The sequence below is a fragment of the Rhinolophus sinicus genome, linkage group LG14 (genome assembly GCF_036562045.2).
Source record: "Rhinolophus sinicus isolate RSC01 linkage group LG14, ASM3656204v1, whole genome shotgun sequence".
Lineage (NCBI taxonomy): Eukaryota > Metazoa > Chordata > Mammalia > Chiroptera > Rhinolophidae > Rhinolophus > Rhinolophus sinicus.
Window position 1 is genome coordinate 50,930,493 of NC_133763.1, and position 11,856 is coordinate 50,942,348.

Here is an 11,856-nt window from a genome sequence, read left to right on the forward strand (position 1 = left end):
TTAGCATGTGGTACTCAGGGCTTAAAAGCAATATGCAAACCTCTTATTTGCACATTTCCATGGTGACTCTCCTTCCTTTCCAAGTAGCAGAAAATACACCATAGGGTTTCTGAAATTGACTTGCTTATGCTCACCTCCTTTTTGGCAGAGGAAAGGGGAGAAGTGCTGAAACTACCAAAAACCTCATCAACATTCAACTTTGCCAGTCAATTCTTCTGCCTCCATCTCAAAAAGCTGAGTGAGATGGGGAGACAGAATATACAGGAACTAGTCCGAAGTACAGCAGTAATACAATTCAAAACCCACCCAGCTCTCATGTGAATGAAAGGAATTATTCCGAAGGGAACTGTCAGCTGCTCTCAGGCAAATCAGTTTCATGGGGCTGCTTTTGCTAGTAATTAATTCACCTTATTTGCTCAGCTGACTGAGTTCCCTAAAAGGCTTGCCTAAGAGGGGAAGGAAGATAGGCAACGATTAGAAAACACCCGTACCACACCTTGCATTTGAAAAAAAAAGATTTATTTGTTAGGAACAGGAAGTTAGGAAAACACATTTTATAGCCCTCCTTAATTTGCAGTTGGTCCTAATCCTTCCTGGCACAGCTGTCAACAGTATTAGCTGTTGAACCACAACCAAGGTGTTCGCCTCCATACAATGTACGTGGACACTAGGACTGCAGGTTTTTCCCTGAGAGAAGCTGAAGACAGACGTTGCTGAGAGCCGTCTTTCCACGAAGCCCCTCCCTCCCTTTGCTCTGGGAGAATGGGCCGGAACTCGCAGCTAGCCAGCACCCAGAACACTTGCCTCCTCTCCCTACAAAACCGCCCACCCTTTCCCTAAGCCCTCACAGCCCCTGACCCCAAATACCAACTTAGAGCCTCACCATTTCAGCAGTCACACCTAGTAAATAGGGAACTGGGCCCCTAAACCCCACCCATTTATATCTCTGAGCTTATTTCCACGACTGGATTTGGGGAGACAGGCCTTTTTTAGTCACCTTAACCAGATATTAAGATTAATTAAAAACTACATAAAGTGCTTTTAGGTCCTTAAGAGACAGATGTGCTATAAATAAGTGGTTTATGACCAAGACCAAGAACATAAATACATAGGTAAAAAGAGCTCTAGCTAGATGACCTTATGGCTCGGAAATGGGCAGGCAGGGCATTCTAACCTTACATTCTTAGTCATTTTATTCATGTCTATTTTTATCTGGAGTCCACAGACTAAATAAAGGTTACGTTTTGAGGCTGAAGCTTTGAAATGACCCTCGTTTTAACACTAAAGCTTTCTGCAGCTTTTGTTTTTAATAGCACTCTGAGGTGTAACAGAGCCCACCTAGTTCTATCATTTTGTAAGCGATCATATTCAAATTCAAAGGAACCTAGAGAAAGTCACTGAAGATACTGTCCCCTCCTCTGAAAATTCCTAAGGGGACTTTTGAGACTTTCCCCTCCAAAGGTCAGATAAAGCAACAGCCAAAAAGGTACCAGTCCGAGGAAAAGGGACTCGTCCTACCTCTTGACTGGTTACTGTCACAGAACCCATGGTAATGCCACCTCCCAAGGATAAAATTCATGAAGGATGAAGGGGGTTACTTAGGTTCCTAGTGCCAAAAACTAAATGGGCTCGAGTTCAGGGATGGCAGGGTAAAGATGTAGGAACTGATCTAATTATCTGTAGAGGGAGGTGAACAAGCAGCAAATATCTCAAGGATAGGAAACAAACACTAAGTTCAATAGACCATCTAGTCTGACATTTGAAGAGATGCCAACGCAAAAATTTGAAACAAAGTCTAGGAATCAGAGTTTGGGGATCATGAACAGAAATGAAAACAACTATTTCTCATACACTAGGCTTAGACCTGTGTATAACAAGCCAGCCTAAAATAGCACCATCGGTAAGACTGCAGCCTGCTTTCTTTCTCAAGCCATTATTTTACAACTTATTAATAAGCAAACAATGGATTAAATGTCTCTCATTCAACTGATATGATCTTTTTATACACATATCTGCTAATAAGTCCCATCTGGAACAGCTGAGTCTTTTAAGGAAGGAACGCAAAGTAGTAGTTGCCCAAAGCCCATTATTTGTACATCATTGGCCTGCCCCCCCAAAACCCCTTGCTTCAATTATTGAAAACCTACAGGTAACAAAGTGAAAGGATTAATTGCCATTCCTCAATTTCTGTCCCCCACACCCCCAAAAAAAACCCTATCTAAGGAATACTTACCAAAGTCAGATAGGAAAATTAAAAACTGCATAGTTATGGGTCAGAATTAACTACAACCAGGGCTGCACACATCGACTGGCTGTATATGATCTAGGATTGATCAGGACAAAGTTTAGAATAGAAAGGCTGTAAGAAACAGGTTCCTAATTACAACAGTTGTGAATTTCAAGAGTACGAAAAAAAATAATGAAATTTGAGAATCTTTTCTTTATATGTCAAAGAAATAGACTTTCTGTAAAAATATATACAATTTTTACAGACAAATACATTTACAAATTGTTTCTATCTTAAAAATTGAGGGTATTTACCACTTTTGTGACTCATTTTCAGCTTTACATCAAGTATTTTTGGCCATTACGAGGCGAACGAACTTGGATTCATTCAAACCAAGCCCAAGTTGAACAGGTACAAAAGTCCTGAGCACTTGGGCTTTCTATTCTTCAAGAAGCATAGACCTGGGAAAGCTAACTGCAGGGAGGAAAAAGCTTCCCTTTACACTGTTGTACAGTACTGAGGCTTTTAGTCAGAGTTCTATTGTAGCTTAAATCCACTTTGCAAGTCACTGGCATTGTTAGTGCTTCCTTTAACACTATAGGGAGTTAATGAATTCAGTAGGCATATTTAATGAACTCTATGACTAGCCCGGCTACTGGCCGCTCTCCTGTTCTAGAAAGGGACGCCAAGTCTCTCCACCCTACCGCCTTCACTAACCTACAAGTCCTCCATGGCCGCCCAAACAAAGTTTGCTGAAACTAAACTCTGCTTCTTTCAGACAGTGACTCTTCAAGGGGGACTGCTTTCCCCATGTATTTATTCGTAAGCTATAACCCTCGTGCCACTTGCTGTTCTATGTTGCATGGAGGTTACAGCCTGGACAGCTTCAAGTCCAACGTCATAAACACAAGTCACCGCAGATGTATGTGGGTTTGGTGACAGTCAATTATTTCACTTAAAAGGCTATCTTATTAGATATGCCAGACCAGCTCCGACTCCAGCAACACCTGCAAAAGCCAGCAGCACATTTCTGATGCCGCCTTCTAGGTCCTCTACGTGGAAGAACTCCACAAACCCATCCTAGAAAACAAAAAAAGAAAAGCACATTTTCAAGTATGGGATTTCCACTGGCTTACACTTTACAGAGAAAAGATAATGAAAACATCTTAAGCAAGCCCTCCCACCCAACACAAGGACCAACCAATCATTTACCCTGGGCTGCAAGACACTTAAAATGGGAGGGTGGAGCTCAGGAATGTACTTTACTATTATTTCCAGGTGATTCTTATGTCATCATTATTCGAATCCACTGGGGGGAAGGGTATCCAGCTGATAGATAATAAAATACCAAAACCAAAACACTCAACAACCAGCACAATAACCGACAGGAAGCCAGAAGTTTCGATGCAACAATTCAAGACAGTCATACCACTATCTCTATGGATTCACTACTTAACATCAAGCAACCAAGAGCCTGAAAACTGAGTTGTGCATCACAAAAACCTGTAGCTAGCCCCCACTTTCTCCATTAAGAACCCTCCACTCCATTTCCATTCCAGGGCCCCTCTTGAACCTTAAAACAAACTTACCCAGCCTCTTTGTTTGACTAGCCAGTCTCGTTTTGTCCTTACGAGAACATCTGTGATGCTTTCTGCTAATGGTTCGATGCAGCTTTCTTGGTTTATACTCTTCAAGTGTTTGGCCACAAAGGCACCAAAAGAAATAAGAGTCACAATCCTGCCCCAGTTTGTTACTCCGTCACTAAAAACGTGAATCATCACTCGAGACAAAGATTTGACGTCGTCTTCGTTTTTGATGTCCAGTTTCCGAAGCATGCCTGAGAGGGAGAAAAGCATGCGGGTTCTCACCCCCTTTGTCTAGACCAGCGCTCGATCCGCCGCCCACCCACGGCGGGGGAAATCGCTACGTGCGCTCTATATAACTCAGACCGACCCCACTTGAAAATTGACATCCCACCCTTTCCGGGCTTTGAACAGAGCTGTTATTTCCAAAAGAATCGAGTGGGCGGAAACAATGACTCATGGCCAGAATATTCTGGTTTCAGAAAGAGGATGAGAGTCGTTTCAACACTTAGACTCGTTTCGGTTTCCACCCACCGCGAGTCCGGGTGGCGGTGGACAAAAGGCAGTACGGCCCCCGTGCATACCCCCCCTTACCTTGGAAAGCCGTCTCGTGGTTGCGCTGCACACCGTCCCCAACCCGCCGAAGGGTGTCTAACGCCTTGCGGCTGGCGGACGCAGACCTGCCCATTGGCTTCGCGTCCTTGGCGCCGGTCGCCTGCTCCCGAAGGTACCGAGAGATAATCTCCAGCGACTGCCGGTACAACTCGTCTTCCTCCTCCTCCTCTGCTGGGGGCGGCGTCGAGGGCAGTGAGCCGCTCGTACAGGGTCCATTACTGGCCTCCCCGACCAGCTCTAGCAAGGGCAGGACAGCCGGCCGCTTCCCGAGAGGCTCCGGCTCGTACCCGTCCAGCTCCTCTTCGGGCGACATGATGGCGTCGGCGGCCGGGGCTTCCATCTCTTTAGGCGGCGACGCGCGGAAGGGGGGCGCGAAGAACAGCCGCCTCGTGGGGGTCGCGGTGACGTCGGGGCCCTCGGCGCCAATGGGCGAGGGCCGCGCGACCCTCCGGGCGTCCGGCGCGAGAGTGGCCGGGGGGCTCGCGCCGGCGCTTCCGCCAATCACCGCACCGGCTTCCCCTCCCCCTGCCTCTCGCCGGGCGGTGGCCTCCTTCCCGGCGGCCAGAAGCCGCTCTCCCGAAGGGGAGGCGCTGCCGCTGCTGCCGGCCCCCAGCCCGGACCCCCCACAGTAGAGGTTGAGTCCGATTACTGCGTTTCTTTTGAGGCCGAACATCTCAAGCAGCTTTCGCCGTCGCCTAGGAGGGAAAAATGGGGGACGCTGCGATCCCTCACCTCGGTTCAGCGGAAGTTGAGTGAGAGAGGCGCTGCTTCACGCTTTTAGACTGTAGGCGGTGCCGTCAACTCAAAAAAAAAACCACCAATGTCTCTCCCTTAAAAGGGGAAAGAGGCGGAAGCGGCGGAGAGCTGCGCCCGCACCTACCGGTGATCTGAGGGGCGGGGCGTGGGGCGGGGCGGGGCCTTCCGGCTCGCGCAGCCCCTCGCGGCGGCTTACGTAACGGCGGCTGCGGTGCCTGTGGGGGCTGGCGCCCTTCCGCTGGGCTGACCGGGCCTGCTGACCGCCTCGGGGCTGCCCTGAGTCGTGACTGGCGTGCCCCGGCTTTTGTGCCGGGGTTTTTTTTTTTCTGTACCCGAATCTTAAGCGTGGACTCACTCGGGGTGGAGGAGAGGCGAGGAGGAAGTTCTGCCGTGCAGGGGGACAGCCTGGCGTTAGTTTGCATATGGGCCGCTCTCGACTCATTCCAATGATGTCCGGAAGTGGGGCAGCTCCATGAACTGCTTTATAGAACCATTAATACATACATTGACTAAACGAAATCGTCCTAACTTTTATTCCTGTCTCCCGACTAGCTTTTGCCCATCCCCCGTCTCTACACAGTATCTGTTGCTATTTACATATAAACAAACCTTAACTCTATTAGCATCTCTTCTGAGACTCTTGACACCATTTATTTTTGTATTGATAATAAGGCACATTTGACTCTGGGGGTAAACCTCTTGAGAACAAGAATCCTGTTAACATGCCATATGTGTGAGTTAACGGTAATTGAAGCAAACTTTTTGTTAAAAAGATCTATAAAAATAATAGCTAAAATTCGAGAGCGAGGTATTTGAGGGACATAAGCAGGAAAGGTGAGCAAGGTTCTTGTTCCCCCAAATATCAGAGTTTAATAAGGAAATAGGGGGCCCATGCCACACAATTACAGTATGTGTTTGGGTAGGACCTAGAACCATGGGGATTTATAATAAGTGGCAGAGAAGATGGAGAGAAACATCCTGTGTTTGTAGTGGTTTCTCTCCTTAAGGAACTTCTAGTCTGGCACAGAAACTAACCATAATGTGACATAGAATATATGTCCTGTATAAAACGCAACGATACCGGAGTTGGGATTGAAAAATTCACTTGGGGCTAGGAGAGAGAGCTACAAGACCACCTAATGGAAAAGGTAGCTTTCCTGCTGGGCTTTCTAGAATATGGTCAAGGGGAGAGATATTGAGGAAATAACAAATGCAAAAGCATTTTGTTTTTCAAATGCATTGCAAGTTTCACTTTAAGTTTATAGCCAGAAATCTCAAGTGCTCAGCAACCCTTTTGCATTTCCTTAGGTCAATTCACTCTCCTAAGATCCAAGATGACTCTTAAAACACCTCTTTTGTCCTTAAACCTCCAATATTCCCTCCTCTCTTCCTGAATCTTAACTGTTAACTTATTTCACTGAGAAAATGGAGCAATCAGAAGAGAAAAACATCATTTTTTACCACCAAATCTAATTTCCTCCTCCTATGCCCATTCTGTCTGGTTTAAATGAATGACCTTCCCTGCTATTTTAGGTTAATCTCTTCACTTGTGCAGTTGGATCCCATCTCCTTTGCCTACTCAGGTATTTGCAGTTATCCCTTTACCTCTTGCATCATCAGTTTCTCTCTATTGAACCATTCCCATCAGCATACAAGCTTAATGTTCTCTCTCAAATCTTTAACAAGTCTTCCTTAGAACTGAAATTATTTGATGCTCCTCTTTACAGCAAAAACCTTCAAACTACTTACCTCTGTTTCCCTCTTGAACGCACGCCAATCAAGCTTTCGTTCCCACCACTCCACTGAAACCATTCTTGTCAACGTCACCATGTGATTGATCCATGTGGCCAGGTTCCAGGGGTCAATTTGCAGTCCTCATTTGTCTTGATACCTCTCAGCAGTATTGGATGTGGTTGATCATTCCCTTCTAGAAACACTCTTCATGTGCCTTTTAGGGCATCACACTCTCCTGGTTTCCCTTCTTCCACTCTGGCTCCTCTTCAGTTTTATTCATCTCTTCCACAGACTGTCCTCTGACTGAGGACATTTTGCAACTTGTATCCCTTTGCATCCCTAGCCAAGCCTGACCCATGGCAGACACTCCGTTGTTGACTGAATGACTCTGCCTGTTTACTAATATGGAATACGTACAAACGCGAGAAAAGTGGGGTGGAGTCATATTATTGAGGGCTTTGACAGCTAGTTGAAGGGCTTTAAACTTTTCTACGCAGTTGAGAACCATTGAGCCTAGAATACTATGGTCTATGCTCTGAGGTTCATTACTCTAATTGTGGGTTTTAGAACACATCAAGGGAGAAAGGATTGGAAGCAAAGAAATAAATTAGGAGGCCACTGCAATATGAGAGGCAAGAACTAATGGTGGCCTGTACTTGGGTGGTGGAGTGGAAATGGAAAACATAACATAGACATGGTGGAGGCAGAGGCTATAAGGCTTGATGACTAAGGATGACAGAACAGCGTTACATTATCATAAAATTGGCGTCCATATTAATTTTTCAACCCTTTTATTCCTCAGCCTGGTAAAGCAGTGAGGTTTTTTGTTTGTTTGTTTGTTTGTTGTTTTTTAGGCCCTATATATAACTCAGTTTTGGGAGGCGCTCCATTCTCCTGATAGAAATTTCCAGAACTACTGGAGCACCCTGTTCTCTTCCTCTAAGCTGAGGCTAATCTTTTGCCTTTAGCTTCTCTCTAAGGCCTTTTCATACCATACTGTTTCTTTTTTCTCACATGTCAAAATTTTATTTACCTCAATAATGAAGAAATCAACAGAATGGCAAAGCTCATTGTCAGTGAGGACATGAGGAATCAGGACTTATGTAGTCAATAGGGAAAGAAATGCTGAAGAAAGATGCTAAGTTAGGTATAGTGCCCTAAACTGCAATAAACTATAACTTTTGGGTTTATCCTGTTTAGTAAACTAGAAAAAAAATCACTGAACCTTATTAGTTCTATACATTACCCTCTAACTTATGAGGATTGTAAAACTTCTGGGTGCCAATCAAACAAAATCACATTTTCTAAGATAATCTGGTGGCTTTCAGGTGGACTTAACTTGAAAACGCTCTGGCATAATTTTAAAAGATCACGTGGTCCTCTTTCTGACTTGTTTCCAAAATGTACATAATTTTCCCTAAACAATTGCCCCTGTGCCCATAATCTCTAAAGATTATTCTTGATCATACACTGAAAAGATCGAGCTTATGTTTTTGTGTCAAAATCATTCACTGAACTTCTTGCTTAATTGGCCATTTTCTACACTTCTCACTGCATACCATATACTCTTTCATTGTGCCTCCAGCATCTTCCTACCCTACCATCACAACACCATAATTATCATCTTTGCCTACAAGATCATAATTTCAGGCCCTAGACTCCATAAGTAACTCTAGCATAAACTAGGGTTCAGTAGCGTCTCAGTTGTGACAGACATTGCTTGCTGCCTTATCCAGTATTCATTCTTCTTCTTTTCTGACAGAACCCAGAATTGGCATGGTAGTTACATAGATATCAGGAACTCATACTCCCTCCGTCATGTTGTTCTGCTAACCTCATACATGCTTTTCTACCTCATGGTCCAAGATGGCTAGTTTCACTTGTGTTATCTGAGTTCCAGCCAGCAGGAAGGAGAAAAGGGAAGACAAAGGGTACCTAACTTCCTTTAATGACACTTCTCAGAAGTTGCATACCATTGTTGTTCATTCCGATTAGCTAGAAATGTTAGTTACGTGTCTCCTAGCTGCAAGGGAAGCTAGGAAATACTTTGTTCTGAGTGTCTGTGTGCCCAGCTAAAAATTAGGGATTCTGTTACTATGGAAGAAAGCACAACCAGCAATCTCTACCACTATGTGCAAAACTATATGGAGAAAATTATAAAAACTCTATTGAAATACATTAAAGAAAATCCAAATACAGACATAAAGCATGTTCACATATAGGAAGACTCATATCGTAAAAATGACAGTACTCCTTCAAACTAATATATAGATTGAATCCAGTTCCAAATAAGGAACTGGATAAGTTGATTCTAAAACATGGAAGAAAGAGCAAAGCGCCAAGACGAGCCAAGCACTCTGGAAAGAAAAATAAAAAAAATTAAAAAGAGAGAACACCAATGAGGGGACTAGCCCTGTTGCACATCATGACTCATAAGTCTATAGAAAAAAAAGTGTGATATTAGCAGGAATGAACATACGGGTCAATGTGACAGAATAGAGAGCCCACAAGCAGACTTATTTGTATATGGAAACATGATACAGAAGCAGCATTGCAGACCAGTAGGGAGAAGATTGGATTGCTCAATACATGGAGCGAAGACAACTGGATACTTATGTGGAAAAAATAACACTGGATCTCTACCTTGTACCACATAGAAAAAATAAATCCCAGGTGGATTAAAAACTGTAAAAATTACATGTAGGAGAATATTTTATGAACTCAGGGTAGGAAAGAATTATTAAACAACATAAAAAAAGTAGTAATCGTAGAGGAAAAAAATGACAAATATGATGGCATTAAAATGAAAACAACCTGTTTGGTGCCAAAATTAGACTCATAAGCAAAATGCATAAGCCACAGAAGAGAGAACAGTGAACTTGGCCTTGGGAGGAAGGCATTCTGAGATGGGTATTGAACTGACTGTGACTTTGCCAGGAGCACGGCGGGGGGGGGGGGGGGGGGGGAACTCTCTAAGAAGAGAGAAGAGCCCGTGGAAATGTACAGAGCCAAGAGAGTGTGGTGTCTTCAAAGAGCCGTGGCTTCACAGACAGTAGAGAGGGGCTGCCTGAGAACACAGGCTTTCAAATCAAATGAACGCAGCCCCACCACTCACCAGTTCAGTGACCCCGGGCGTATTATGTAGTTTATGTGTGTTTGTCCACCTGTAAAGTGAGCAATGAAGTTGTAAGGATCTAAGACAGCAGTTTTCTAAGTGGGGTACACAGACTCCCAGGGTCTCCAACATCTTTTTTTGGGGGGTCTGTGAGATCAAACGTGTTCTCATAATACCAGATGTTATTTGCCCTTTTCGATGTGCTGGCATTTGCACTGATCGTGCAAAAGCCATGGGGGCAAAACTGCTGAGACCGTAGCAAAGGCCATGGTACCAAACTGTACTAGTTGTCATTGTATTCTTTCCCATCACACACTCGCAGTGAACAAAAGGGCCAGTTTCGCTTAAGAATGACCTTGATGAAGCAGTAAAAATTACTAATTTTATTAAACCTCAGTTCTTGAGTACGTGGCTTTTAATATTCTCTTTGACAAAATGAGAAGTACATGTAAATAAATCACTTCTGTTTTATATTAGAGTATGGTAGTTGTCTCTAGGAAAAGCACTTGTGCGGTTATTTGAATTGTGAGCTGAATTAGCTGCCCTTTTTTTTAAATGAATCACCATTTTAACCTGAAAGAATGACACAGTCAAACTATGGTTATTTATATTGAGTATTTGGCATTTTCTCAAAAATGAAAAGAGAGCCTGTCACTTCAAGGAAAACAACTGACAGTATTTGTTGCCAATGATAAAATTTGAGATTTCAAGGGAAAATTATCATTCTGAAAAACTTTCATGATGTACTACAGTGCATTTGACAGCTTCCCAACACTGAAAGATTTTGCTAATGGGATTGGCTGTGGTTTTGATGAATGTGATTATTTTGTATGTTGGATAATGAAATATATTAACATTTGGAATATCTGCATAACTGAGTGAACCAATATTTTGCAGATGACCAATGCTTGTTGTTTCAAAATCATGCTTGGGTAGAAGATCCATTTAAATTGCAAGATACATCAATGGGTTTTAATGTAACAGAATACAGAAAGTTCACTGATATGGTTTCAAATACCCTATGACACTTAATGAAGAAACTACGACTTGTCATGGTTTGGAGTACTATTGAAGAAGATCCAGAATTATCGGGAAAATACCTCTCCTCCTCTTTTTAAATATTTATCTGTATGAGGACAGATTTTCTCCAAATACTTCAGCCACAACATATCAAAACAGATTAAATGCATAAACAGATAAGAAAAACAAGCTGCCTTCAAATTAAATCAGATATTGAGAGATTTGCAAAAATGTAAAATAATACTTTTTTCATGACTTTTTGGAAAATATGTTATTTATATTAACCTGCAATTGGTTTATTATTATTATTTTAAAACGAATTAATATTTTTAAGTTTCTCAGTTTAAATTTCTAATATGGTAAATATCAGTAGATATAACCCACATAAACAGAAACTCTTTGGGGTCCTCAGTAATTTTTAAGAATCTAAAGGGGGGGGTGGCCAGTTAGCTCGGTTGGTTAGAGTGCAGTGCTCTTAACAACAAGGTTGCCGGTTCGATCCCCACATGGGCCACTGTGAGCTGCGCCCTCCACAACTAGATTGAAACAACTGCTTGACTTGGAGCTGATGGGTCCTGGAAAAACACACTTAAAAAAAAAAAAGAATCTAAAGGGATCCTAAAACAAAAGAGTTTGAGAATGGTAGGTTACATACACATCATTTGTCACATGATCTGGCATAGAAGCACTCAGATAGCTGTTAACATGAAGTCGGAGGAGAGGGGAGTGGCAGGAGTCAAGACAGAGAGAGCGTGGTGCCAGATTGATTGTGAAGTGTCTTCAGTACTTTTGACAGCATTTTAAGG

General features: G+C 43.2%; 1 protein-coding gene across 2 annotated transcripts; it reads right to left on the reverse strand.

The window, feature by feature from the left end:
* Nucleotides 1-497: 497 nt before the first annotated feature.
* Nucleotides 498-5,465, reverse strand: MCL1 (MCL1 apoptosis regulator, BCL2 family member). Of its 2 annotated transcripts, XM_019739965.2 has the most exons (3): nt 4,405-5,465; nt 3,817-4,064; nt 498-3,307 (listed from the first exon to the last, which is right to left on the reverse strand). In XM_019739965.2, exons 1-3 carry the CDS (start codon nt 5,096-5,098, stop codon nt 3,191-3,193), a joined length of 1,059 nt encoding a protein of 352 aa, XP_019595524.1. In that variant the 5' UTR covers nt 5,099-5,465; the 3' UTR covers nt 498-3,190. The 2 variants fall into 2 exon arrangements, with proteins under 2 accessions (XP_019595524.1, XP_074175410.1); XM_074319309.1 differs by lacking the exon at nt 3,817-4,064 and having other exon boundaries at nt 4,405-5,242.
* Between the last annotated feature and the right edge of the window lie 6,391 nt (nt 5,466-11,856).

What these genes read in the sequence shown, in the direction of transcription:
- MCL1 (XM_019739965.2), bottom strand. Translation starts at nt 5,098, where the DNA reads ATGTTCGGCCTCAAAAGAAACGCAGTAATCGGACTCAACCTCTACTGT. An exon ending in CCACGAGACGGCTTTCCAAG is followed by an intron (nt 4,065 to 4,404) that starts GTAAGGGGGGGT and finishes TCTCCCTCTCAG; the next exon opens with GCATGCTTCGGAAACTGGAC. An exon ending in TAGTCAAACAAAGAGGCTGG is followed by an intron (nt 3,308 to 3,816) that starts GTAAGTTTGTTT and finishes TTTGTTTTCTAG; the next exon opens with GATGGGTTTGTGGAGTTCTT.